At 30.1% G+C, this 24330-nt stretch overlaps 4 protein-coding genes across 7 annotated transcripts; 2 read left to right on the plus strand and 2 right to left on the minus strand.

Moving 5' to 3' along the window:
- Positions 1-805: 805 nt before the first annotated feature.
- Positions 806-1928, plus strand: LOC119668902. The gene is made up of 2 exons (XM_038078580.1): positions 806-1462; positions 1523-1928. Exons 1-2 carry the CDS (start codon positions 1114-1116, stop codon positions 1834-1836), a joined length of 663 nt encoding a protein of 220 aa, XP_037934508.1. The 5' UTR covers positions 806-1113; the 3' UTR covers positions 1837-1928.
- Positions 1929-5379: 3451 nt separating this feature from the next.
- Positions 5380-23883, plus strand: LOC119673089 (tuberin). Its single transcript, XM_038084311.1, has 18 exons — positions 5380-5630; positions 5778-5908; positions 5970-6128; positions 6196-6288; positions 6341-6477; positions 6831-7005; positions 17043-17249; positions 17337-17487; positions 17541-18283; positions 18346-18610; positions 18688-19113; positions 19975-20174; positions 20231-20502; positions 20724-20904; positions 20967-22997; positions 23069-23239; positions 23311-23406; positions 23472-23883. The coding sequence occupies exons 1-18, from the start codon at positions 5576-5578 to the stop codon at positions 23559-23561; spliced, it is 5583 nt and encodes a 1860-aa protein (XP_037940239.1). The 5' UTR covers positions 5380-5575; the 3' UTR covers positions 23562-23883.
- On the minus strand, positions 7149-8674 carry LOC119673091 (peritrophin-48). Of its 4 annotated transcripts, none has more exons than XM_038084315.1 (3): positions 8383-8674; positions 8250-8314; positions 7149-8165 (listed from the first exon to the last, which is right to left on the minus strand). In XM_038084315.1, the coding sequence occupies exons 1-3, from the start codon at positions 8387-8389 to the stop codon at positions 7248-7250; spliced, it is 990 nt and encodes a 329-aa protein (XP_037940243.1). In that variant the 5' UTR covers positions 8390-8674; the 3' UTR covers positions 7149-7247. The 4 variants fall into 4 exon arrangements, with proteins under 4 accessions (XP_037940243.1, XP_037940245.1, XP_037940244.1 ...); XM_038084317.1 differs by having other exon boundaries at positions 7150-8165; positions 8444-8674; XM_038084316.1 differs by having other exon boundaries at positions 7151-8165; positions 8238-8314; positions 8444-8673.
- Positions 11122-12591, minus strand: LOC119673090 (ketohexokinase-like). Its single transcript, XM_038084312.1, has one exon. The coding sequence runs from the start codon at positions 12396-12398 to the stop codon at positions 11340-11342; it is 1059 nt and encodes a 352-aa protein (XP_037940240.1). The 5' UTR covers positions 12399-12591; the 3' UTR covers positions 11122-11339.
- Positions 23884-24330: the final 447 nt, after the last annotated feature.

The following is a 24330-nucleotide window of genomic DNA, read 5'->3' on the forward strand; positions in this document are numbered from 1 at the left end:
CATATTAAATTCAAATTTGCCAATTAAATATACTATAAAGAAATATATTTCATAATTCTCTTATAAAAGTAGTTAAAAATTCCTCAAAGTATTTTAAGAACTAATTTTAACGGAAGACTCAGCTTTCTAATTTACCAATAAACATTGCATAGTGTATACAATAAATAATTGATGGATTATTATAATTATTTGAATATTATTCACATAGTATATATAGCTTTCGCGTTAAGTAAATCCAAACAACATGACCTAATAAGTTGTCTAGTATTGTAGTTATCTATGAGAATTTCAAATCACTCTACATTTCGTCTAAACTCTATATATAAAATCAATTATTTATGGTAGTCCGGTCTTATTATGATTTATGGACTTATTAAAATTTATTTGGAAAAAAAAAACGTTTTAACTAGAAACGTTTTTAGTGTAAGCATAATTTATATACAATTATATTCTATGGTATCTATTATTCTAATTAATTTAATAAAAGTTAAGTATTGTTTGAAAATTTCTAAATTTTTTGTCATATGCGATATTTACAATGCAACAAAATTGCAAAAGTTGTTGCTTAATGATTTTCGAAAACACTTTCAATGTTTATTTTAACTAATATTTTTGAAATCATGAAAAATTTAGTCAAACATGAATAAAAAAATAACTTTATTAACTTCAAAAATTTATTCGGATATATATATGAAAACAAAAAAAATACTTTAGTGTTTACTTTCATTTATATACTTGAGAATATTAATAATAGTGTGCGTTAAATATAGCTTCGTTAAACTTATCGAAAAATTTATTTGGATATGAATAAGAATAACTTTAGTGTTTACTTTATTTTATTTACTTGAAAACAACAAAATAGTGTGAGTAAAATATATTTTCGTTAAACTTATCGAAAATACTGTACTCAATAGTTTGACATTTGTAGTGTACACTTAGATTTAGTATTAATAAAGCAATTTAAGTGCCTTGTATGTTTTTACATGCAAATAGCAAACGACTACACTCCATGGATTTATTTCACATGTGGTATTAGTGTTTGCTTAAAGTGTACTCTCATCATATATGAAGTGCGTAGTATAAAGTAAATGTATTTTATTTAATCTTAAATTTATGGAAATGGAAAATGAAATTGATGTGCCACGGAAACAAAAGAAAAGTAAATTATTTCGTGAAGAGATGTTTGTGCAGTATTTACATTTGCATCCATGTTTAGTTGATAAAAGCCAGACGCCACCAGTAAAAAAGAAAAAACATGAAGCTCTATCAGCTATAGAAGCAAATATAAAAACGGAATATGGATATAATATGTCAAGGCTACAGATAAAGAGAAAAATAGAAAATATGAAAAGCCGAATAAAACGAAAAACTTTAAGAAAAATTGAAATGAGAGCGCATGAAAAGGAATTAGCCGATTTAATTAACAGCGATAAGCGCAAACGTAACGTTACAAAAATGCCATGTAATTTATTTTATTTTTAAAACTCACATTTTTTTTAATAAAACAAACGTTTAATAATAGGCCCTATTCAAGTCCTAGACAATATTACTGATGGGAAAGGTGCTGTTGTAGATATTCCGCAGCCGCAATCTGATGCAGTAACAACTCCAAATGTTGTCCGAATTCATTGTGAAAAGAATTCCAATGTTCCAAACGTTTCACAACTGCAGTGTGAAGTTCTAGAATTAAAAAAGGAAAAACTATCCCACGAAATTGAAATGTTGAAAGCGAAAAAATGTAATCTAAAATTAGAAAAACTTTTGCTCTTGAAGAAACTACGCAAGCAGGACAAACATGAATTTTCTTCCAATCTAGAAAACGATTTTAGTGATTAATTTTCTTAAAACATTTGCTTTATTTTTTGTAATTATTGTATTAGTTATTAGATGTAAAAATATGATCCGTTTGTTAATTAAATACTATTAGAATTTCCTAAAATACTTCATATTTTTTATATATTCATATTAATAATATTTAAAAAAATTAATATTTCCTACATATTGTAAATAGGATATCATATCAAAAAAAAATTATATTTTGTATCTTATGTTAAATAAATTAACATTTTGAACATATTTAAATGAAGATTAAATAAAATGGTTATTAATGCCTTACTACCATTTCATTCTTCTACCTGTTGAACGTCTTCAACAAGGCCTTCAGAGCATTACCAAGATATTTCACATTATGCAAGGCAATGTTTCCTCCTATTAATGAGACAGTTCGATACCTGACAACATAAAATGAAAAACCCTCGTTTCAATTGCCCAAACATGCTCTCAGCCACTCTAATGCGCATGATTCTTTCAATCGTATACTACTCATTGTATTTTCTAACTTGGATTATAGGATTTTCAAACTATAACCTTCCTTACCAAATATTATAGTACCCAATTCATTACGCTATAAACACAAGAACTTCACCAAGCTTTCTAGTTACACTATTGCTATTGTACGTCATTTATAAAATATCCTTTATCTACTCTAAATTCAGATCTCTGTTGCTTTTCTAGATAATTATAAATTATAAAAATTACTTATATGTCCCTATATATTACAAGGTGGAGGCTGACTCATGTCAATTTAACCATTCATTTCGTTGTGATACGAAGGAAATGGTCATGTAATGATCGCCACCGTTTTGAGTAGCATCTATAACACTGAGATTAAATATTATGTATAACAAATTTAATTCGTTTTCACTTATTTTAAGTAGTTGCACTAGATATTAAATGTAATTATTTATAATGTGATTTTCGTCTTTTTTTTAAATGAATTTGAAAATAATATAACATTCGTGAACAATGTAATATACAGTTTGTCAACATTGTGTTTGCAAAACGAAAAAATGTTACAAATGTTTATTAAATGCTCAATAAAAACGATTTAATTTTGAAATAAAAAAAAAAATTAAAATGTTTACAAATAAATTAAACATTTTTCTTCATATTAAACTAAAAATTATTCAAAAATATCGTTAGAACAATAAAATAATTCACAAAAACAAAAATAACACCAAATTTGTTGTGTCAACATTGTGTTTGCAATTTTGCAATTTCTTATTTTTAACGGGACAGAATACCGTTAGATGTGTCTGGGTTTTTCTGTTTATTATAATATTCTGCAAAAACTGTTCAATTTCTTTGTTATTTAATAAAGTAGAGTCTTTTAAGTGAAGGAATAACTAGAATACAAGTGATTAAATATGGCCTGTAAAAGAACAAATTCAAATAATATTGAGTTATTATGTTATAATTACTACCTCGGTAAATCTGCTAAGGAATAAAGTCTAACGTTTAATATTAGGTTAAGAACAATTAATAATATCATAAACAAAACAGAAAATGAGGATTGCATTAGTTTAAAACCAGCAGGCCACCGTATTAAACCATTGTCTGATCGCCATATAAGAAGAGTATTGCGAATAATTGATAAAAATCCTTTAATTTCCTTACGATCATTGGCATTAGGTCTGGAGAAGCTATTTAATATTGTTGTTAGTCACAAGGCAATAAGAAAAGTGCTATTACAAAACATTTATTCTTCGAAAGTTACACGTAATACACCGTCGTTAATTGTTCAAAAAATTGAAAAATGATTTCAGTTTGGTAGCACACATTTAAAATATGTTTCAGAGTACTAAGATGATGTGATTTTCTGGGACGAAGTGAAAATCAAGCTTTCTTCTAATGCAGGACCCACACAAATATGGTAATAAAGCATAAAATTTCAGAAAATCACACCATCATAGTACTCTGAAGCATATCTTAAATGTGCGCTAACAAACTGAAATCGTTTTTCAATTTTTTAAACAGATAACAACGGTGTATTACGTGGAACTTTCGAAGAATAAATGTTTTGTAATAGCACTTTTCTTATTGCCTTGTGACTAACAACAATATTAAATAGCTTCTCCAGACCTAATGCCAATGATCGTAAGGAAATTAAAGGATTTTTATCAATTATTCGCAATACTCTTCTTATATGGCGATCAGACAATGGTTTAATACGGTGGCCTGCTGGTTTTAAACTAATGCAATCCTCATTTTCTGTTTTGTTTATGATATTATTAATTGTTCTTAACCTAATATTAAACGTTAGACTTTATTCCTTAGCAGATTTACCGAGGTAGTAATTATAACATAATAACTCAATATTATTTGAATTTGTTCTTTTACAGGCCATATTTAATCACGTGTATTCTAGTTATTCCTTCACTTAAAACACTCTACTTTATTAAATAACAAAGAAATTGAACAGTTTTTGCAGAATATTATAACAAACAGAAAAACCCAGACACATCTAACGGTATTCTGTCCCGTTAAAAATAAGAAATTGCAAAATTGCAAACACAATGTTGACACAACAAATTTGGTGTTATTTTTGTTTTTGTGAATTATTTTATTGTTCTAACGATATTTTTGAATAATTTTTAGTTTAATATGAAGAAAAATGTTTAATTTATTTGTAAACATTTTAATTTTTTTTTTTATTTCAAAATTAAATCGTTTTTATTGAGCATTTAATAAACATTTGTAACATTTTTTCGTTTTGCAAACACAATGTTGACAAACTGTACATCATAATATGTAACCTTTACATTTAAAACGGCGCTTAATTCATTCCACATAATATAATTTTGCAATTATAGTTTTATGTTTGGAATGTTGTTTATCATATGTAGCAGAATTTTATTATTTTTTTATTTGCTCTTTTGGTTTTCTGTTCATAATAAACTGTAGTACACAACAAAATATACAAAAACAATGTTTTTGACAGTTACAGTATAAATAAAAATATAAACGAAATAGCACAAAACAAAGCTCAAAAGGCGCCACTTCGTTGCACGTCTTCCGTATTGTGCATAGCGCAATAGTTATATTTTATCGAAGACGAATTATATTTTGAAATATATAATTTGAAACAAAAAAAAATTGAAAGAGTATTTACTCTCCATAATAATGAAAATAATCTTTTTACTAATGATAAAATACACTTTCACAATTTTCATAGTTATTGTTTTTTCTCCTTTCCTTGCCGTCCTTGTGTCTTAGGATTAAACATATGTTCTTTTAGTGTTTACATAATTTTTAGTACAAATAAATACCTAAATTGTTTAACAACAATACAAATATTCACCTTATATCATATATCATTATTAAATTTTTTATGAGGATTGAATAAACCGTCCTATAATACGTTTACACATAAAGGTATTTATTTTGCAAATATTTTATTATATACGATTTTGTAATTTCTAGATTTTACCTATGCCTAGAAATATATACACATAAAATTGAACACATTTTTTTTATATATTGGTAAAGGCGTTTAAATAAATAGCGGCTTTGAAATTTTTATTCAAATTGACCGAGAAAGTGCATGTAAACGAAAAGCAAAATACAGCTGACATTTTTTTGACATTTCATAATGCACCCACACAGCTGTTGTTTGCCTGTATTGTTTTTTCCCGTAAAATCTGAAAATTGTTTTAATCCAACAATATTGCATGCAAATAATATAAAAAATTCAGATTTCACAAGAAATTTAAACTAATAGTGATATTTATTAAGGATGAGTTCTAAATCAAAATTAAAATCCTTTGTAAAGATGTCAAAAAGCCCAGCAGGTGAGTTAAGGGAAGAATACCTTCCTTACAATTGCATTAGAAATAAATTCGAATTAATAAACTAATGCAGATTTTAGTCTTAAATTAAATTGCTTATCATTCGAGTCAATTGCGAACTCTCATTACATTTGCTTTGTATTTATTTAGGAAGTAACAAAGAACGGTCCCTGCCAACACGAATCGAAGAAGACTTAAAGCCTGAAAATCCAGCAGCGCAACGTTGTAAAACTCTAAAGGATTTTGGTGAATCTCAATTAATAAATTTGCATTTGGATGAGGTATTTATTATTAATGCAATAATAACTAATAAGTAAAATTTTTTGTTTTATATATACATAGGCTTCCATCACGAAATTGTGGGATTTGACAAAAGATTTGATTGTACCGAACAAATCTGCCGAGTGTCGACAGACAGTGTTAACATTTTACAAAAAACTCATATTTAGCCAATATAAAAGCTTAACGCTTATGAGAGAACATTTCTTTTTAGTTATACAAGTAATATTAGTTTATATTACAAATATTAAATTAAAAATTAAATAATCTACATAAAATAATTTTTTAGAATCATGAAGTTCAAGAAGATTTAAAACATTGCTTGGAATTACTTGATACATTGACAGAAAATGGCAAAGATATAACTAATTTTGAAGAAAAAGTATTTCGTTTTATAATCATTAAATTTTATTATTAATAACATATAATTACAGATAGGTAAATTTATGTTGCACTGGATACCGGCTATTACAGATGCGAATCTTTTACGTCCATATCTGGAGATGTTAGTTAATCTAATTAAATTTAATGCTGCACATTTAGACAACGATATTGTTATAGGAATTGTACAGTGCGTAAATTTTATTTTATTTTGCATATATAATTTTATATATGAAACTATAAACAATGTTTATTTGGGTTTGTGCTTGCTAGTAGTTCATATAGTCCATATAGGAACACTGGCAATGTCTGCAAACTTTTGAATTACATTGTTTACGGTTAACTTGACGAGTACGTTGGCTAGGCTTTGATACGATTTTTATGTTCGAATGCAAATATTATTTTAGGATATTGTCTATAAACAAAAATTTATAATGGTTTTTGAAAAGTAAGAGTGTATGTAATATCTTGCTAAAGCCTAGCCAGTGTAGTCATTGAACGAAGCTATATTAAGAAATTGTTTAATTAAATTTTTTATTACAGAAATGCTTGTCACTTAAGTTGTACTGTAGAGGGTAATGAAATAGGTTTACAGTGCCTAACTATTTTGGAATTGGTAATGGGATATACAATTTTTCCAAGTGACCCCTTGCCGTTGTGTGTAGCAACGCTTTGTCGTACTGTTAATCATATTCCATATTGCCAAGCATCATGGAAGGTGAGTTGTTTATTTTTTAGTGTATTTTCTTTAAATCTTATTTAACCAAAGAAATCAAAATACTTTAATGTAAGTAATAGACAATATAATTTTGATGCAGTATCTTTATTAATTATTTCATGCTAAAATTAATGTACTTAATTCAAAGGTATGTTATTTGAAGAAGTTTCTTGTAAAACTATTGTTGTGGTCAGACAGTGATTTTTTTGTAGTAGTTCAATTTATAACAATTTGTTACTTAATTAAAAATTAATAAATTTTGAGTATAATTTGTCAGAAACGGGTTTGTTAATTACATTTTGGTTTGAATTTATAGGATCTATATGTGCACTATTTTTATTACTGTCAACTTCAGCTTTTATAATTTCTTTTGATTCAATTACGTTATCAGAAATAACGTCCAAAATAATATTTGTTTGGTTTTCTTTCTCATATGCAGCTATATGCTCAGTTATGTCAACTAAATTTTTGATTGGTTTCTCCATTAATTTGGTATGATCGTGCGTATCTTCAATTTGATTAACTTCAATATTCTTCAGTAATTCTTGTTGTTCTATATCTTCTTCATGTTTCTCGATTTTAGTTATATTTGACTTTATACATATATTATCCGTATCCAAACGACAGAAATGCAAATATTTATCATAATAAAAACCATTATCACATTTTTCAGTAAAAACCTTTCCGTTCATACACAAGAGAAACTTGCTACAATCACTAGGATCAGCTTGAGTTATGTAACTTTCCTTTCCAGAATATTGACACAATTGTAATAGAACCATTTCTGCTGGGTTCCGTGTAGGTTGCATTACACATATACCATTTACATCAACTAAGCAGGCACTTATACGTTCGTCATAAAACTGGCCAATAGGGCAACGATGCATTACTGCTTTACCACTCTCACAATAATAGAAAGTCGTACAATCCTCCGGATTCATAACTACTGTATGCTCTGGCATGATGCAACTACACTTATGTTGTGGCGTATTTTCTATTGGTAAGCAGATAGATACGTCGGCATCAAAATATTCTCCTGGTCTGCAACTGTACTCCAGGGCATTATGGTGTATGCATAAAATAAATTTATTACAATCTGTTGCATGTTTAAGTACCATTCCATCGGGTTGGTTAGCACATGTAGCACTTGCATTTGTTGGCTAAAATAGAAAATAATTATGCAGAATTATTATGAATCAGTATGAAGAATTTATCCGCTACTGTATACTTGCTTTGTAGATTACTTTTTTTTGTAAGCTCTTGGCATCAGCAAAAGTCGTAGCATACAATGCTAACATTAACAATATCACTATAGAACAATAAAATCAATAAGAATATTTAATTTAATTTTATATTTCTCTATATATTCATACTTACGTTTCATAATTAATTTTTGAATTTTTGTTAATAGATTTATAAAAAATTTCCAATTTTTTACCTTGAGTCGGAGTTCGTTTCGGTTAATATTTGCTTAATGCACGTTTCTATTATAACTGGAATACCCTGACATTTTTTTAGGTTTTTATTAACAATCTCTACCTTGTGCATACTTATCATTTCATTTAGAGGAAACAACTTCGACTTTTGTAATTAAGAATTTTTTAGGTCTTAACATTCACTGCCTTCTTGAGAACTGTAGTTGGCTGAATTACGATTTTATCTGTGTATTTTTGTTTTTTTATTTTGGCTAAACAAAATCGAAGTAAATTTCGAAATTTAAATTAGGTATCAAAGCGTTTATCTGCCGTTATGTTAACATAACGTTCTTAAATATCTTAATATTGCCTCAAAGTGTTATCATATAATGGTTTTATCAGTCAAAACTACCGAGAGATGTGTCACAGGCTTTATCAATCAAATCATTTAACAAATATTTTTTATACATAATTTTCACTTATTCAATATAAATCTTTAAAAATATTTTTAATATTTCAAAAACTTTTATTTAATATGATTATCTCTTGACAGAGGGCACTATGTAAGAAACATAACTTATTAATTGATTCATTAACTTATACCTTAGGGAACCTATTTTCAAGTATTGTGAGAGATAAGTGGGAATCAATCTGATATTAATTAACATCTCCTAAAAGTGGGTGTACGAAATAAAAGAAGTCTAATGAGTTTATAAAACAATAATAATAATTTATTTTTAAAATCCGTGTGATGTTAGGTAAAAACAGAAGTACAAACATATTTACACAAAAGACTCAAAATGAGAAAATAAATTGAAAGATGGTATATTCTTAGATAGGATTAGGATTACCTGGTTATTGTAGTGTTTATGAAGCTTAAGTTAAAATCAATCAAAAGGCAGTTAGGTGTAATACGATATTGTATAGTTATATCTATATTTTCATAGTTATCTAAGTATACATAGATTACAAGTATAGAGCCGAAAAACAGGGTAAAATAATCTGGTATTGCTTAGCTGTCAATGTGTTAAGTGAAGCATAAAGGATTCATTTGATTCAAGCTAAATATCACATTTAAAATTGTAGAACTGATGAGCTCTTCAGAAAAATTAATTCTTTTTTGTATCGTATATTATCAAAAATAGGAACATTTGAACTCCACTTTAAACATCTTATCAGGAATAAAGTTTGCTAAGGCAGCGAATGACTGAAATATGAAACCAAATTTGCCACAAAAAAGAACAAACGCTTTCCTAAGTTTATCAAGTAGTAGTGTCAATCTACTTATTATAATTATTAATGACTAAGATCATTACTAAAATCATTATTCAATTGAATACAATTGAATATTTATTGTGTCACTCTTCAGATTATTTTAGACATTGAATTTACTTTTCTCCACAAAGGGGCATCAAGCCTATATTAGTCCCAATAATTTTTATGTTCGGGAATGATATAATAATAGTAGCGTTATTGTTACTTGAATTGAAATTTAATCGTAGTATTACTGGTTGTCCCAAGCAATTAGTTAAATTTTATTAAAAAGTATACTATATCTCTTAGCTACAGTCGCTAAATTGTAGTATACCCATTGAACTAAGTTGCTACTTGGACATTAATATTAAAGAATAGAGTAATTCGAAACACCAATTGGTCTTGAAAAAACTAAAACACTTGTTCGAAGTTCAAGTTAATGTGACCGTAACTTGATAAGAGAGACCAAGCCTACCAAGGGTGGCAAATCGAAGATTGCAGCTTATATAAACGATCAGTTGCATTAAGTTGCGTTCAGACGCGCTTAGGCTGGAAACTTTCTCTAATAAATATTGTGCAGATAAATGATAAAAAGAAGAAACAGTGAAACATTTCTTCTGTAGCTGCCTGGTTGGAGTCAGTTTACTACTGGCTGGAATCAGTTTCCTACTGGTTGGAGTCAGTTTACTACTAGCTGGAGTCAGTTTACTACTGGCTGGAGCCAGGCACTTTTTAGGAACTTTTTAGGCAATTATTTCTTCAGTTCTCTAACAGAAGTGTAGAGTTCCAAAATGAAAACAAAACCTTTATTAAAGCATTCTTTATTAGAGCATTAAAGTAGTTCCATATTTAACTTGGAGTTATAAATCTATGCAAAGTTGTGGTAATGAATTTCAAGGGGAGAGGTCTAAGAGAGTTGATATGTTATACTGACTGCCACAGTAACTTAACCTAACCTTTTTACCAATGATGATATGAATTTTTATAATATAATTATATAAAATATGATTACTGATAGTTGAAAGTAAATTTATAATCAGTGATCGAGACATCGAGTTATGATAGTTTATGTATAATTATTGTCTTAGTAGTAGAATTATAATTTAGGGGTTTTATTGCCATCTGGATGACTTTTTATTCTAAAATTATATCTAGTCGGTTGATTATCCTTAAATTAAAAATGTACATTGCTGTGTACTACCTTATATATATTTTCTGAAAATATTAATTATAATTAGTTTATATACATACGCAGTTTCTTATAATCCCGTTTTGAGAGAACTATGTCTTGAAGTGATATGTTATAGAAAAGTCGATCTGTTTACTCAAATTTAGTACATCATGCACTTATATGTATCCACTCATAACATTTATCATTAGATTTCTGCTTTTTATTCTAAAGTAATCGATTTTTTACAACAAAATAAAAAAATTAAAAGATATTGAATATGGGTTTGATGTTTTATTATGAATTTGTCAGAATTGTAATTTACAAGAATTTTGTTGTAAAAAAGCAAACATTTTTTGTTTCTATAAATGTTCTATTAAAAATATACTACTCAATAATTTATGCGCAATGAATTATATTAGAAGTTAATGTTTTTTTCTTATGTCAGGAAGAGTTTAGGTGGTGTGGCTTTTATTACTGATTAGTAATGCACGTAGTTATGACTTTAATGCACTCAAACAGACGTCTTCATTTTCACCTTCTGGTAGTTTTGGATCATTCTGAGAGCTAGCGTCTACCGGATTAAACTCATTAATAGCATCATACCCTCTATGGCCCAACTTATAGCCAGCACAGTTATTTCCAAAGATGACCGCATCAGTTAAAGTGAGATCCATATGGTGTAGTGCATAGATTGTGGCTGCTAGAAAAGTATCTCCAGCTCCTAAAGTATCGATAATGTTATCAGGCTTTGTGGCTGGTATATGATAGTATTTATCCACAGTATCCAATACACTAACACCGCAGGCACCCCATGGACAAATTATGGAACATTTGGTGTAATTCCTTTCCGTTATTAATATTAACTTTTCTCTTAATGAAAAGACTGCATCTCGTGGATTTGTCCAACCCAAGTATATTGCAAAATCTTTCGATAGAAATATATAATCAACCCAGTTTCCTAACGATAGATTCTCTTCACACAGTCTTTCAAATTCCACCGATAACATAATTCTGTACGCAGCCGATTTATTATATTCGTGAATATCGCGCAGCATGTTGACTGTGTCTTTAACATTACGAGCTTCAAAATGTACCCATGAAAATTCATCCAAATTTACAGCTTTGAAATGTTCGTGCGTCAGCATAGGGAAATCTGAATTCGAGTGTATAATAGTCCGCGTGTCTCGTACTAAGATTACAGATGAGAAGGGCGGCTCTTTTGGCGTGTGTGGACAGTAAGTGATGCCAATCTTACGTTTTATACAATCTTCAATTAGTACTTTGAAATGCGGCCCATCACTCAACATACCAAGAAAGTCACAGTCGCAACCCAAAAGTCGTAGCACGGTACAATTATTCGACGCATTACCGCCACGCTGTAAATAACCTTCCTCGCAATTTTTGTCAGTGTCTTCTTGTGGGAATTCTTTACATATATGTATAAGATCCAGAACACACATTCCAACACACATGACACGTCTGTGCTTCTTTGGTTGAGTCGGGCGTGGAACTTTGCTCTGCAGCTCTAACATAATCGCTGATTCGTAATCCATTCTGTTTATATCTTTTTAAAAAACATTAATCTTTTCCTTCTTTAATAAATATTCAAAAACCCATTGCATCTCTAAAAAATATATGCTCTGCACGTGAATTTATCTTTTATTATTGTAACATAGTTTCTACAAAAAATCTATTCAAATCTTGACAGCTATGCGATCGAAGCAATGTTTTATGGTTTAATTTTTTGATTGTTTTGAATTTTTTTTGTTGCTTAGTTTTTACACTTTGGTCGAAGCTTTTTCTTCTCACGAAAAGAGCACGATTGAAAGCTCTGAGAGGAAAGTTAAAAGCTCTGAGCGTGAAATTCCGAACTCAAATTGATAAGTAAATTACTTTTCAACTGTGTTGATAAAAATGTTTATAAAATATGGTAAAGGTCAAAACAAGTAAACATTTACTAATTATTATTTTTTATTAAATCGAGCTTATTAATCTAAATAAGCTTATTAATCTAAATTATAACGCTACACCTCATAGAAATTAAAGATTAGTGAGTACAACATCCACGATAGCTAATAAAAATTTGAACTGATATGAATATTATTGTTGTGATTCGGTAACGTATCGTTAAAGACCTACAAAATTAATCAAGCTATTTTAGTTATTGAGATGCATTTATATAAAAAAAAAACATTTTTTAAATTATAAATTATTTTGTTGTTATAAGCTGTACCGTTCCGCCATCCTTACCAACGGTGGTAATTCTTAGATAAATTTTGAATCGCCATTAAGATGTTATAGACTAGTAGATCTACACATAAAGCTATTAGCTTCAGTGAGTTCATTGTTAGTATAACTGGTGTCAGTTATACTAACATAACTGGTCACATAACTGGTGTATAACTGGTGCTCATTGTTAGGACGTGTGCGAGTTAGGCTAAGTTAATGCTAAACCAAATGGGAGATTTTTTGGGATTTTTTGTACTGCACACATTTAGCCATTTATCAACACGTATCGACACATCACTACATCATCGGCACAACTTAGAATTTCCCTCATTTAGAACGCAACTTAGCCTAACTCGCACACGTTCTTAGTATAATGCTAGTCAAATTGATGTTTTAATTTTCAAAAAATTACCGTGGCTTATACATATATATATATACATAAATATAAATCATGTTGAAATTTAGTCATGTAAATAACTTTTCTTTGTTTTGACTTGCGTGTTGTCATATTTTTCCACTTATGAATGCTAAGTAAATAAGTAAATTTTTGCTGTATTCTCTTATTTCATGTATAATATTATAGATTATATATTATTAAAGCAAATAGTTTGCACCTATTTGATTTCTAAAAATATTTTGCTTTATATTAAAATATGATAAAGCATTAATAACAACTCTTAATTTTTTATGCAAACTCTAAGCATTTGTTCTCTTTGCACCAAATAATATAATAAGGCACTTGATTATTTATATTATTGAGAAAATGTTCACATTATAATGAGCTCATTTATGCAGATGATCGAATTTTTTAAACTTTTATAAACTTCACTTAACAATATATCATAAAAAATTAAATATGTAAATTAAATATAAATTATATATATATTAAATCAATTATATACATTTATATATACATATATATACATTTCCATTGCGGGAAATTTATTTTAAAGGTTTGCATTCGACAATTTCCGTCTTAAATGAGTTGATTTATTGAAAATGAGCTAATTTATATGAATGATTTTCGTATGGTGAATTATCCTCATTAGTGGTTATAATGAGCAAAACTGCCTGACTGAGATAGTGTAAATGTGCTATTAGAATTAAAGAAGTTAAATTTATGTTCAATTGTTAGTATGAAATATATGTTAAATTAAATTATCTTTATTTTAAGTAGGGTATTTCACGATTTAGCATATTTAACACGTGCTAAATTGTTAAATGTTATAAATAATATTTAATTATTTTTGCACGAAAACCATATTATGGATTTGCATTTTTAACCCTCTGTGTCTATATTAATCAATTATAATTGTATAACAGCTAGTTATAAATTTTCTTTTTAATTACATTTTTAACAAAATAATTAAATAAACAAAAGCTATAAAAAAATGTAATTATTAATTTTTGTTTGTATGAGGCATCACTGCTTAAAATCGTTTTGAAATAATTGAACAAATCATTTGCTTTATTTAAATAAAATCGATTATTCTTCTTAATTAAAAACGCTAATTTTAGAATTTTATAGCTTCTAAAATTATTCTGTACATATAAAATGTTTGGTTGATCTTGACATGGTTTAATTTAAGTACTCTAATTGAGTACGGATAGTTTCCGCTAGTACATACATGCATGAAATTATAGTACTAGAGTTAGTAGGGCTACTCATCTAAGCATATAAATTAATCAAATGTATAATTTTATGCGTTTACGTACACAGTTATATGAATGCACTCAGTGCAAATTTGTGTAAATTTATCAATCTGCTGTGTAATAGCACTATTTATATGAGCAATAATTATGTTTACTTTGAATTCCAACTGAAATATGCTATATCACTAAAACATGCAATCAGACCGAATTTGGTAAGAATTCGGAATTAAACAATGTTTGTAAAGTCGATTGAGGTGAACTTGGTAAGTGTTGTTATCATAAGAAGTAGAATTGTATCTTGGGTATCAATCAGTAATAAATGGGTTAATGTATAAGTAACTGTTTAGTTTCGAAAAGTTTTCGCTGCAGACGTTAGCTGTATCTTTTTCCTGATTATATCTGATAGAAGTGAATTGTAATACAACAGTGTGAAGCGTTAAATAACAATTTATTCGCTGCAATATTTGTCGACACATTAAAAATAGTGGAGATTGATAGATCTCTTCATTAATAGATCTCTATTATAAGGAGAAGCTTTACAATACTAAAAATTCGATTAGTTAGTTAGTTGTGGTGGAGGGAGGACGAATCCTCCTCAAATAGCTAAGGATGAAAGCCGTTTTGAGTCCACAAAAACCTCGTAAAAGTGGGTAGTAGATAGAGAGTCAAACTAGAACCAACCAGAGGCATTAACAAAGGCAAGAATCTGGCTAATGCTGATGCTGGAGATATCGCTAAGTGAGTTGAAGAAAGGGGCCCCTAGAAACTTAAACCTAGTTCTGGCCAGACCTGGACAAAAACACATCAGGTGTTCTGGTGTCATTTCTTCAAGTGTTGGTAGACACGCACTACATGAGGTACCACAGGAAAGGCCAAGTCTGGCTCCATGCCGTCCTATGGACCAGTGACCCGTAAAGATAGATACTAGCTTAGAAACCTCAGATTTATTTCTACAGATTAAGTCAGAGGTTCTATATTTGGAATAAATGGGCCAAGTAGTCCTTGATCTGGCTGCTGACAGAGTAAGGGTCCACTCACTATTTGCCTTTCGCAAAAAATGGTCACAAATCAGCCTACGCCCGTAGCTGACAGGGGCAGGGATCGAAATAGGGGTACCCGTGGAAGAGGCGCCTAGCCTAGCAAGCTCGTCGGCGCGCTCATTTCCCACAATATTAGAATGCCCGGGAACCCACACTAGAGTAACCTTGGACCTCTCACTTAGTTCAGAAATAATTTCCTTACATTCTTCTACTAATCTTGATGACAGACAGACTGCTGATAAAGCTTTAATAGCTGCCTGACTGTCAGTTAGAATACAGACCTCTTTTCCGTGAAGGCGCATATTTAAAGCAAGAACACATGCCCTAAGGATGGCAAAAACTTCAGCCTGAAATATTGAGGTGGAATCTGAGAGGTGGTATGATTTACTAATCATTAGGTCCGTAGAAAAGATTCCGGCTCCAACGCCCTCATCCATTTTAGACCCGTCGGTGTAGATCGCTATCTTTCCTAGAGTTGTAGGCAAACCCGCCTCCCAATCTCCTCTTGAAGGAATTATGGTGGCGAAGTTATTATCGAATAGTAACCGAGGACATAGGTAGATTAGTTCCTATCACTTTATATATTTTAGTTAACGCTTACAAATATTCTTTGTAATATTAAAAAAAGTTTATTTTTAGTTATATCAATCAGTTAGCTGTCGAAAGGTTTCTCTTTTAAAGAAACCGTCTTCCATGTATACTGACGTCTCTAAAATGGGTAGTAGTATAAACAGGGAAGTTTTCTTGGACGGATTTAAGTATCCGTATATTGTAGGTTTTTCAGATGGAAGTGCTTGCTCTTAGAGAAGCTATAACTAGTCTCGAAATGGGTAACATATTAAAAAGAAATATATACGTTCTATCAGACTGTCAAACTGCTTAAAAGTTCTTGAGTTTAGTCCAATTTATATATACGACTGTATTTGATGGCCATGCATCTCTAAACGATATGTTGACTGCTACATATCGTATCTCTAAATGGATGTCGACACAGGATTCAACGATATGTAGATATCTTTCTGTACGCAAGTTGGTCCAGGTTAAGGAAGAAAAAAATCTAGTAATATCATTGAGATTCCCTATAAGAATATTATTCTTTTATATTAGTCTGATAAAATTTGCTAAAGGTTAACTGTTAAGTAACTCCAATACTTATATGAATTCAAGTTCTCATTATTTTTGATGATTAATAATAATTTAAATAAAAATTTTTGAAAGTAAATTGGAATTTTTATAATTTACTATTTGTAATTTCTGTATATGCTGCTTTAATAGATTATGAAGAATTTGCTTGGCACCCAGCTGGGTTACAACGCTATGAAAATGATGTGCAACATCCTAAATGATAGAAGCCTCTATGAGGATCAACAGCTGCTACGAGGAGCAGTTTTTCACTTGAATATGAATATATTTGGTTCCAATCTAATATTCCAAGTACCGACAATGTTTTATGCCACTACAGTATTGACAAGCTTTCTGCATGTAAGTTTAGTAAGAATGGATCTTACTTTATATTTTAGAATACTCTATTTAAATTGTATATATAACTATTTAATGTTTTTTATATAGGCATTGGAAAGTCGTCAAGTTATTGTCACTTTTGAAGTTATACTAAGCGCACGTAAAGTAATCAACAAATATAAAACGGAATTACCAGAAATTATATGGGATCGTATATGTGACATTATGTTTGCCATTGTGGATAATATTGAATACTACCGTAAATAATTAAAATAGTTGAAAAAAATCATTAATTAAATATATTTATTTCAGAACAAATCAACATTAATCAGGAACGTTTGCAGTACTTGCAGGCAAATTTCCATGAAAACATTGATTGTATAGAAAAACTTTTGCAAGAAGACCGATCGCAAATACTTGCAAATCTTGATCGCATCTATGATTTAATTGAACGTGTGTCTGATGGCCGACACGAAGCGTCAGTGTTGAGTTTAATTGAATATCGTGCATTGAAAGTAACTGCTACACGTCCACAATGGTTGCATGTACTGAATGATTTTGTAAATCGTTTTTATAAAATGCCAAATACGAACATACGCATTCGAACCATACAAGCTTTGGTACGCATTATGGACATGAATCGCTTTAGCTATGAAGAAGAAATTTTGGAACGTGTTGTGATACCTCATTTCTCGCATATTATGCATGAAGCTGATGTTCATATACGAGTTGCTGTAGCTAATGCATTGGTAAACTTCGCTAGTCACTGTGATACAAAACGTTGTGGGGAACTTTTGGATATACTTGAAAAGTTAATAAATCGTCCATTCGAATTACATTCAGGATTGGCAGAAGGTGATTTTTATGTCAAGTCTGAAGCAGATATTTTGGATGTGATTGCTGCAGTTGATGGTTTAATCGATGTTTTCATTATAAAATTATATCGCTTGCCATCTTATCACGCTATTAAAATATTTAATATACTTATTGGCCATTTAGAATCGCATTATGAACGTCCAAAAATATTTGAGCAAACAAATATTGTTCGCTATAAGGTAAGTGAAAAATGTAGTTACTTCTAAATTTAATGAAATTTTGTTACTTTCAATTGAAATAGATATTTAATTGGATGCTTAAAGCACGTGCCAATGCTTCTTTTCATATTGGCTATCCAGATCCAGCTAATAATGATTTGGTCACGTTTAGCTGTTATCTTGGTATTGATTCCAGTTTACCATTATACGGAATGACACATCAACATCAACGCCATCAAGTCGTATCACAGTTGACAACACACGAAATTGTGTCATCTACGCATTTTACCACAATTTCGATAAGAAGAGCTTGTAAGATTATAGTAAAATGTTTAGAACATGATAGAGGTATTGCATTTGAAAATTACTGTTAATTATTTATATATACTAGGGTAATTCATGATGAAATTTCTTCTTTTAAATAGATTTTGAAGTTTTTAAATTGGTCATCAGAAAATTACCGCAAGTACTACAGAACAAAGCATTAATACAGGGAAATGATATAGAAGCATTGGCAGTGGCATTATTTAAATTATGCCCAGAGAGCAATAAATCTTTACATTTTTCTTACAAACCAAATACTGATGAGTTTCGTTCTTTAATATTACCGGCAATTGCTTCTTTAGTTCTCTATCATCAATTCATTCAACCTGGGCATCAAAGTACCATTATATCGGTGTTAATACAAGGTATTGTTCCAAGCATGGCAAGCGTTTCCCTCAATGCTATGACCATAATGGTTTTGGAAATGCCTGAGGCTTTAATGCGTAGATTACCGGAAATACTATTACAGATGAGTAAAATGTCAGATACAATATCTGTTGCAATACCTGTGCTGGAGTTTTTATCAAGTACGTATTATAATATATTGATAATAAATATAGAATACAACTTTTAATATATCGTTTTCTATTAGTGTCGTGTATTAATGGTTTCAGGTTTACGAATAGTATTTACTTGATTTATTTGGTCAAAATTTCATGACAATTATGATCAGTTTGACAATACATACTTTTGTTTTGATTAGAAACTAAAGGAACATTTCTAGTTTTTGTATACGCACTTAGATAAGATTTAAAGTGATGTTTTAGTAACTTAAAAGTTACTGGTTTTCTTAGCAATTAACTAATTTTGAAAGAAAACCCAATTTTAAATTTAATGCTATTTTCAATTGGCAAATTTAGGGCAACTTTTTCAATAGAGATTTCGTTTTCGATTAGTAAATCTTGAGCGACATGTATAACACTCGAGATTAATTTATAAAACTTTAGATATTTTGCCATACTAGCAAGATTCGATTCTACATATGTATGTATTTATGAAAAATATAAGAGATTGAAATTAAATCTAGATTGAATCTAGATGTAATCTAGATTTACCAATCGTAACCGCCATAAGTAATACCCCACATATTTTTTTTTTTATAGTATTGCCATAGTTCTTGCAATCATAATCTTCACTTAGTTTCTGGCGTTGTAAAATCAGCAATATTTAAGTGCTCAAAAAAAAATTCATACTATATTTAAGTCTAAATTAAAATACTAGCGCTTAGACTATCACAGCCCAAGTTGTTCCAGTTAAAGAGACTACAAGTTTATTAACAAAAAATGATTTTTAAATAAAAAATATATACAAAGTTTACTTCTAAATGCGTTATTTAAAAAAAATTTGCCTGATTTTAAATATTGACAAAACTAACTCTTTCATTTCAGTCTTGAGTCGTTTGTCCAATCATCTCTTTACGAACTTTACACCAAGACAGTACATGTACGTTTTTGCTATATCCCTACCATACACTAAGCCCTATAAGTATGACCATTATGCGGTTTCACTAGCACATCACGTTATAGCCGGATGGTTTGTGAAATGTAAATTGGAGTTACGGAAAAATTTTGTTCACTATATTATTTCGGTAATTAATTAAAGAAATTTTAATTTTTAAAGCAATTATTAATTAACTGTTTGTAGTCTATACAAAGTAATGCAAATATGTTATTTGACGATATCAAACGAAACGTTCAACGACAAGACTTTAATACTCTGAACGAAGATTCATCAAATCGAAAGCGCAGTACAAGCTTAACTGAAAGAGGAAGCCGTATACCTAACATACGTAACGATTCTGATATGCGCCCCCGAATGAATGATAGCCTAAAGAGTTTCCATGCCGAATTGACTGAAACTTGTATTGATTTCTTGGCACAGCATACCTTCTCACCATGTTCTGCACTACCTAAAAGGTGAATTTCAAGATGCAAACATTTTACAAAAAAAAAAAAATTTAATCAGAAAAACAAATAAGACAAATAATATGTTCTCAAAACGTTTTTAAAGGTATATGGGTTATGTCATAAATAAATATTCTCTATATCATGTTGCAAAATTTGTTGAGTCAAATCTATCAAAATTGCGATTAGATTTTACTGACTTACATTTTTTAAATTTGTTTTATTTTTTTTAGGTTGCCTGCTATTGAATACATACTTAAAGATGGACTTTCTCAGACATGGCTGGTTGGACATAATCTTGTCACTATTACTACTTCTGGCTGTCCCTCGGCTCCTTTACGAAATGGACTTTGTGAACGTTGCGCACAACTTGGCAAAGTTACAAGCTTACCCGCAAATGATAACACAATAACTGTAAAACTCCTTCAAAATACCTATGTTAACTATTAAAATAATTTAATTAACTTTGTTTTTAGAGCGATCAATATGCGCTTGACCGCCGTTACACCAAAGTAAGCTTACAACATAGCAGTGGTAATGAATCAGCTGGAAGTACAGATTTAACATCATCTTCATCTTCAACATCTGCCGCAACAAATACTGCCACAACACAACGTCAAACTTCAAATAGTTCAAGTGCCTCTCTAGAAGCATTATCACGTCGTGGCTCAAATCCAGAAACAACTGATATAGGTGTAGGTGGTAGTAGTACCTCATTGTTAGGTAATTCTTTTTCAACTACAAGTGTTAGTGCATCACCCACGCAAATGCCATCAGTACAACAACAAGTTTGTATACGTTCGTGCACAGGCTGGGCCGAAATTTTGGTACGTCGTCCCACTGGTAATATATCTTGGATTACCAGAATACAAAATCCAATAGCGAACGACTGTTTCGGACAAGATATACCATTAAATAATATGATATCGCTCTTTTTACCAGTTATACAAGGTGGTGTATTTGGCCCAGATGTACGAGTACCACATAATTCACTTTTAGATGAAGAAACCACACAACCAGAACCAGTAGTACAAATTCCAACAGCAAGTACTGCAAGCATATCGAGAGAATCGCTAACAACAAAAACTTCAATCGAAGATCAACGACCGTTTAATAAAGCTCGTGCGCTTCAACGACAAGAAGAAATATCATCATCGACTACAGTGGGCACTGCTGCCATAGATATACCAAAACCTACTGGGAAGCGTGGCAAAGATGCACTATCGGGTAGTGTTAGCGATGGTGAAGCTGAAGACGACAGTACTGCATTTGAAGATGCAACTAGTCGTGCAAGAAATCCTGTACGACGTGTTAATTCTAGTCCTGAAATGAGTTCAAGTTGGCGACAAACTTTTCTAGCATCTAAACCTACTCCGCTCTCTCAGCAGATTTTAGATGCAGATATAATACGTGCTGACTTGAGTTCCAACGAACTGCAGCAACAAAAGAAAAAGAGCGTACAGTATACCAAAGATATGCGTGTTAGCTGTGAAGCTATACCAGAAGAAATTGCTGGTTCTACACCGCCACAAACTGCACAGACAGCAGATTCTAAAAAAGAAACTGAAACTAGTACAAAAATGCTGGAGACAACGAATTCACTACCACCTAAACAACATTCAGCGGATGATGTTAGTAGCGCTAATGCGCAAGCAGTACAGCAATCCGCTTCTGCATCTTCACTTAGATCTCATGCCGTAGAAATGGTCACTTCTAAGCCTCCAGTCTCACCAGCACCACCATTATCCCCCCGATTAGATAAGCATGGTGCTCAAAAAACTGCTTCGTTCACATCACATCAAGGTTTGGCCAAATCAAGTAGTAGCGGAGGTGGCCCAATAGGTGGTGGAGTTAGCGGTACACCAGTAAATAGTTCAGATTATGGCGGTGATATGATGCGTGGACGTTCTAAAACTATATCAGTCGTACGCGAAGTCAACGGCAAAACTCGACCGGCAACTAGTTTCCGTAGTTTAGGTGGGCCTAAACAGCCACCCAATACGAAATTATGCATGAGTCCAAGTTTCATTTTTATGCAATTATTTCACACTGGTCAAATGGACACAACTGATATGCCATTGAAAGTTACACCCGAACATATGAGTAAGTTAACGGTATTGGATTTACTACCACCATTCGAGAGGCATAAAATTGGTGTTCTATATGTGGGTCAGGGACAGTGTAATAATGTTGTAGAAATATTACGAAATTCTTATGGCAGTACAAGATATGTGGAATTTCTACGTGGCATTGGAACTTTGGTTAGCTTAAAAGAAGCGGAACAAAATAATTTATTTATTGGTTTAGATACTGGAGGAGCTGATGGAAAATTTACATATGTTTGGAAAGATGATATTGTGCAAGTTACTTTTCACGTTGCGACACTAATGCCTACAAATTTGAAAAAAGATCCTAATTGCAATGAGAAAAAGAAACATATCGGTAACGATTTTGTGCATATAATCTACAATGAAAGTGGAAAAGAATACAAATTAAACACTATATCAGTAATATCAATTTATATACGTTTTAAATAATTCATATAATTTTTTAAACATTTTTTTTATCGATTTCTAAGGGGCAATTTAGCTACGCCTGCGTTATAGTTGAACCTTTAGAGTTAAACACGAATAGAATTTATGTGAAGGCTCGAGAAGAAATATGTAAACTTGTGTGTCATCCTGAACCAAAAATTGTGTCTGATCGAAGTGCACCATTATTAGCACGGCAAATGGCTTTGCATGCAAATGTAAATGATATTATTTTCTACTTTAATTGGCAGTTAAGATTTTTATTACATTCAATTCATTTACTTTCCAGTTGGCATCGCATGTCTATCAGAGTTTAAAAAAGGAAAAACCTTATGCCTCAAATTGGTTGGAACGGTTACGTTGCATTAAGAGATTGCGGGGATTGGTAATTTATTATAATTTATATAAAATTTAGATAAAAATAACTAATTATTTGCTTGAAATTAATAGCTTATTGAGAATCAAAATAGTTCCCATCAAAGTGGTCCTTCTGGTGCTGGAAATGAAGAACAACCTGGTGATTTTACAAAATACACTTAAAGTTTCTATAAAGGGACTATTTTATAAATACTAACAATTGAAGTGTTATTTAATTTTAATATGGTTAAACATTTAGTAGCTTTGAAATACTTAGAAATAATTTTTATATAAGATATAATGAGATAAAATTCATTTAACGAATTATGCTTTAATGTTATATGCTTTTTTACACATATATATTTTTTATTTCAATATTAAAATATGTATTGCAATTTTCGGCATCCTATATTCACAATATTACAAATCGAAACAATGTTATTGTAGCACGATGGACCGATTTTCTTTAGCAACTATTTCATAGCAAAAAATAAATTTATTTAGAAGTCTTAAAAAAATACTATAATAATGCTTTAATATTTTTGAAATAATAAATTAAATTAAAATTATTTATTATAAATTTTATTATATATGTTCAGAAATACTGTAATAAAAATTATTTTTCACAGAAAAATATAGTTATCATTATAAATTAAACGTTAATATATATTAAAAAAAATTATTGTAATAAAAGTTATTTGTATGCTTTCATATTATATAGAATGTACTATGCTTAAATTTAATTGCAATTAACGAAATAAAATAATTATTCAATTCAAAAATTTTTGTTTTGACAGCGCCAAGTTTTATACTGAATTAATTAAAAAAAATATGAGGTTTAATATATAATTAAAATTGCAAAATTTTATATAGATTTCTATAAATTTATTAAATCGTTATTTACTAAATTTATAAAAAAGATTAAAGTAAAACAAATATTATTTGTGTATTA

This window comes from Teleopsis dalmanni, chromosome 1 (genome assembly GCF_002237135.1).
Source record: "Teleopsis dalmanni isolate 2A chromosome 1, ASM223713v2, whole genome shotgun sequence".
In the NCBI taxonomy this organism is placed as follows: Eukaryota; Metazoa; Arthropoda; class Insecta; order Diptera; family Diopsidae; genus Teleopsis; species Teleopsis dalmanni.

Bases quoted from the DNA above. Each gene is read 5' to 3' on its own strand.
- LOC119673089 (XM_038084311.1), top strand. From the start codon at position 5,576: ATGAGTTCTAAATCAAAATTAAAATCCTTTGTAAAGATGTCAAAAAGC. The intron at 7,006-17,042 runs GTGAGTTGTTTA...CTGCTTTAATAG, and splicing joins ATTGCCAAGCATCATGGAAG to ATTATGAAGAATTTGCTTGG. The intron at 20,175-20,230 runs GTAATTAATTAA...AACTGTTTGTAG, and splicing joins TTGTTCACTATATTATTTCG to TCTATACAAAGTAATGCAAA.
- LOC119673090 (XM_038084312.1), bottom strand. From the start codon at position 12,398: ATGGATTACGAATCAGCGATTATGTTAGAGCTGCAGAGCAAAGTTCCA.
- LOC119668902 (XM_038078580.1), top strand. From the start codon at position 1,114: ATGGAAATGGAAAATGAAATTGATGTGCCACGGAAACAAAAGAAAAGT. The intron at 1,463-1,522 runs GTAATTTATTTT...GTTTAATAATAG, and splicing joins TAACGTTACAAAAATGCCAT to GCCCTATTCAAGTCCTAGAC.
- LOC119673091 (XM_038084314.1), bottom strand. The intron at 8,166-8,237 runs GCAAGTATACAG...TTTCTATTTTAG, and splicing joins AAAAAAAAGTAATCTACAAA to CCAACAAATGCAAGTGCTAC.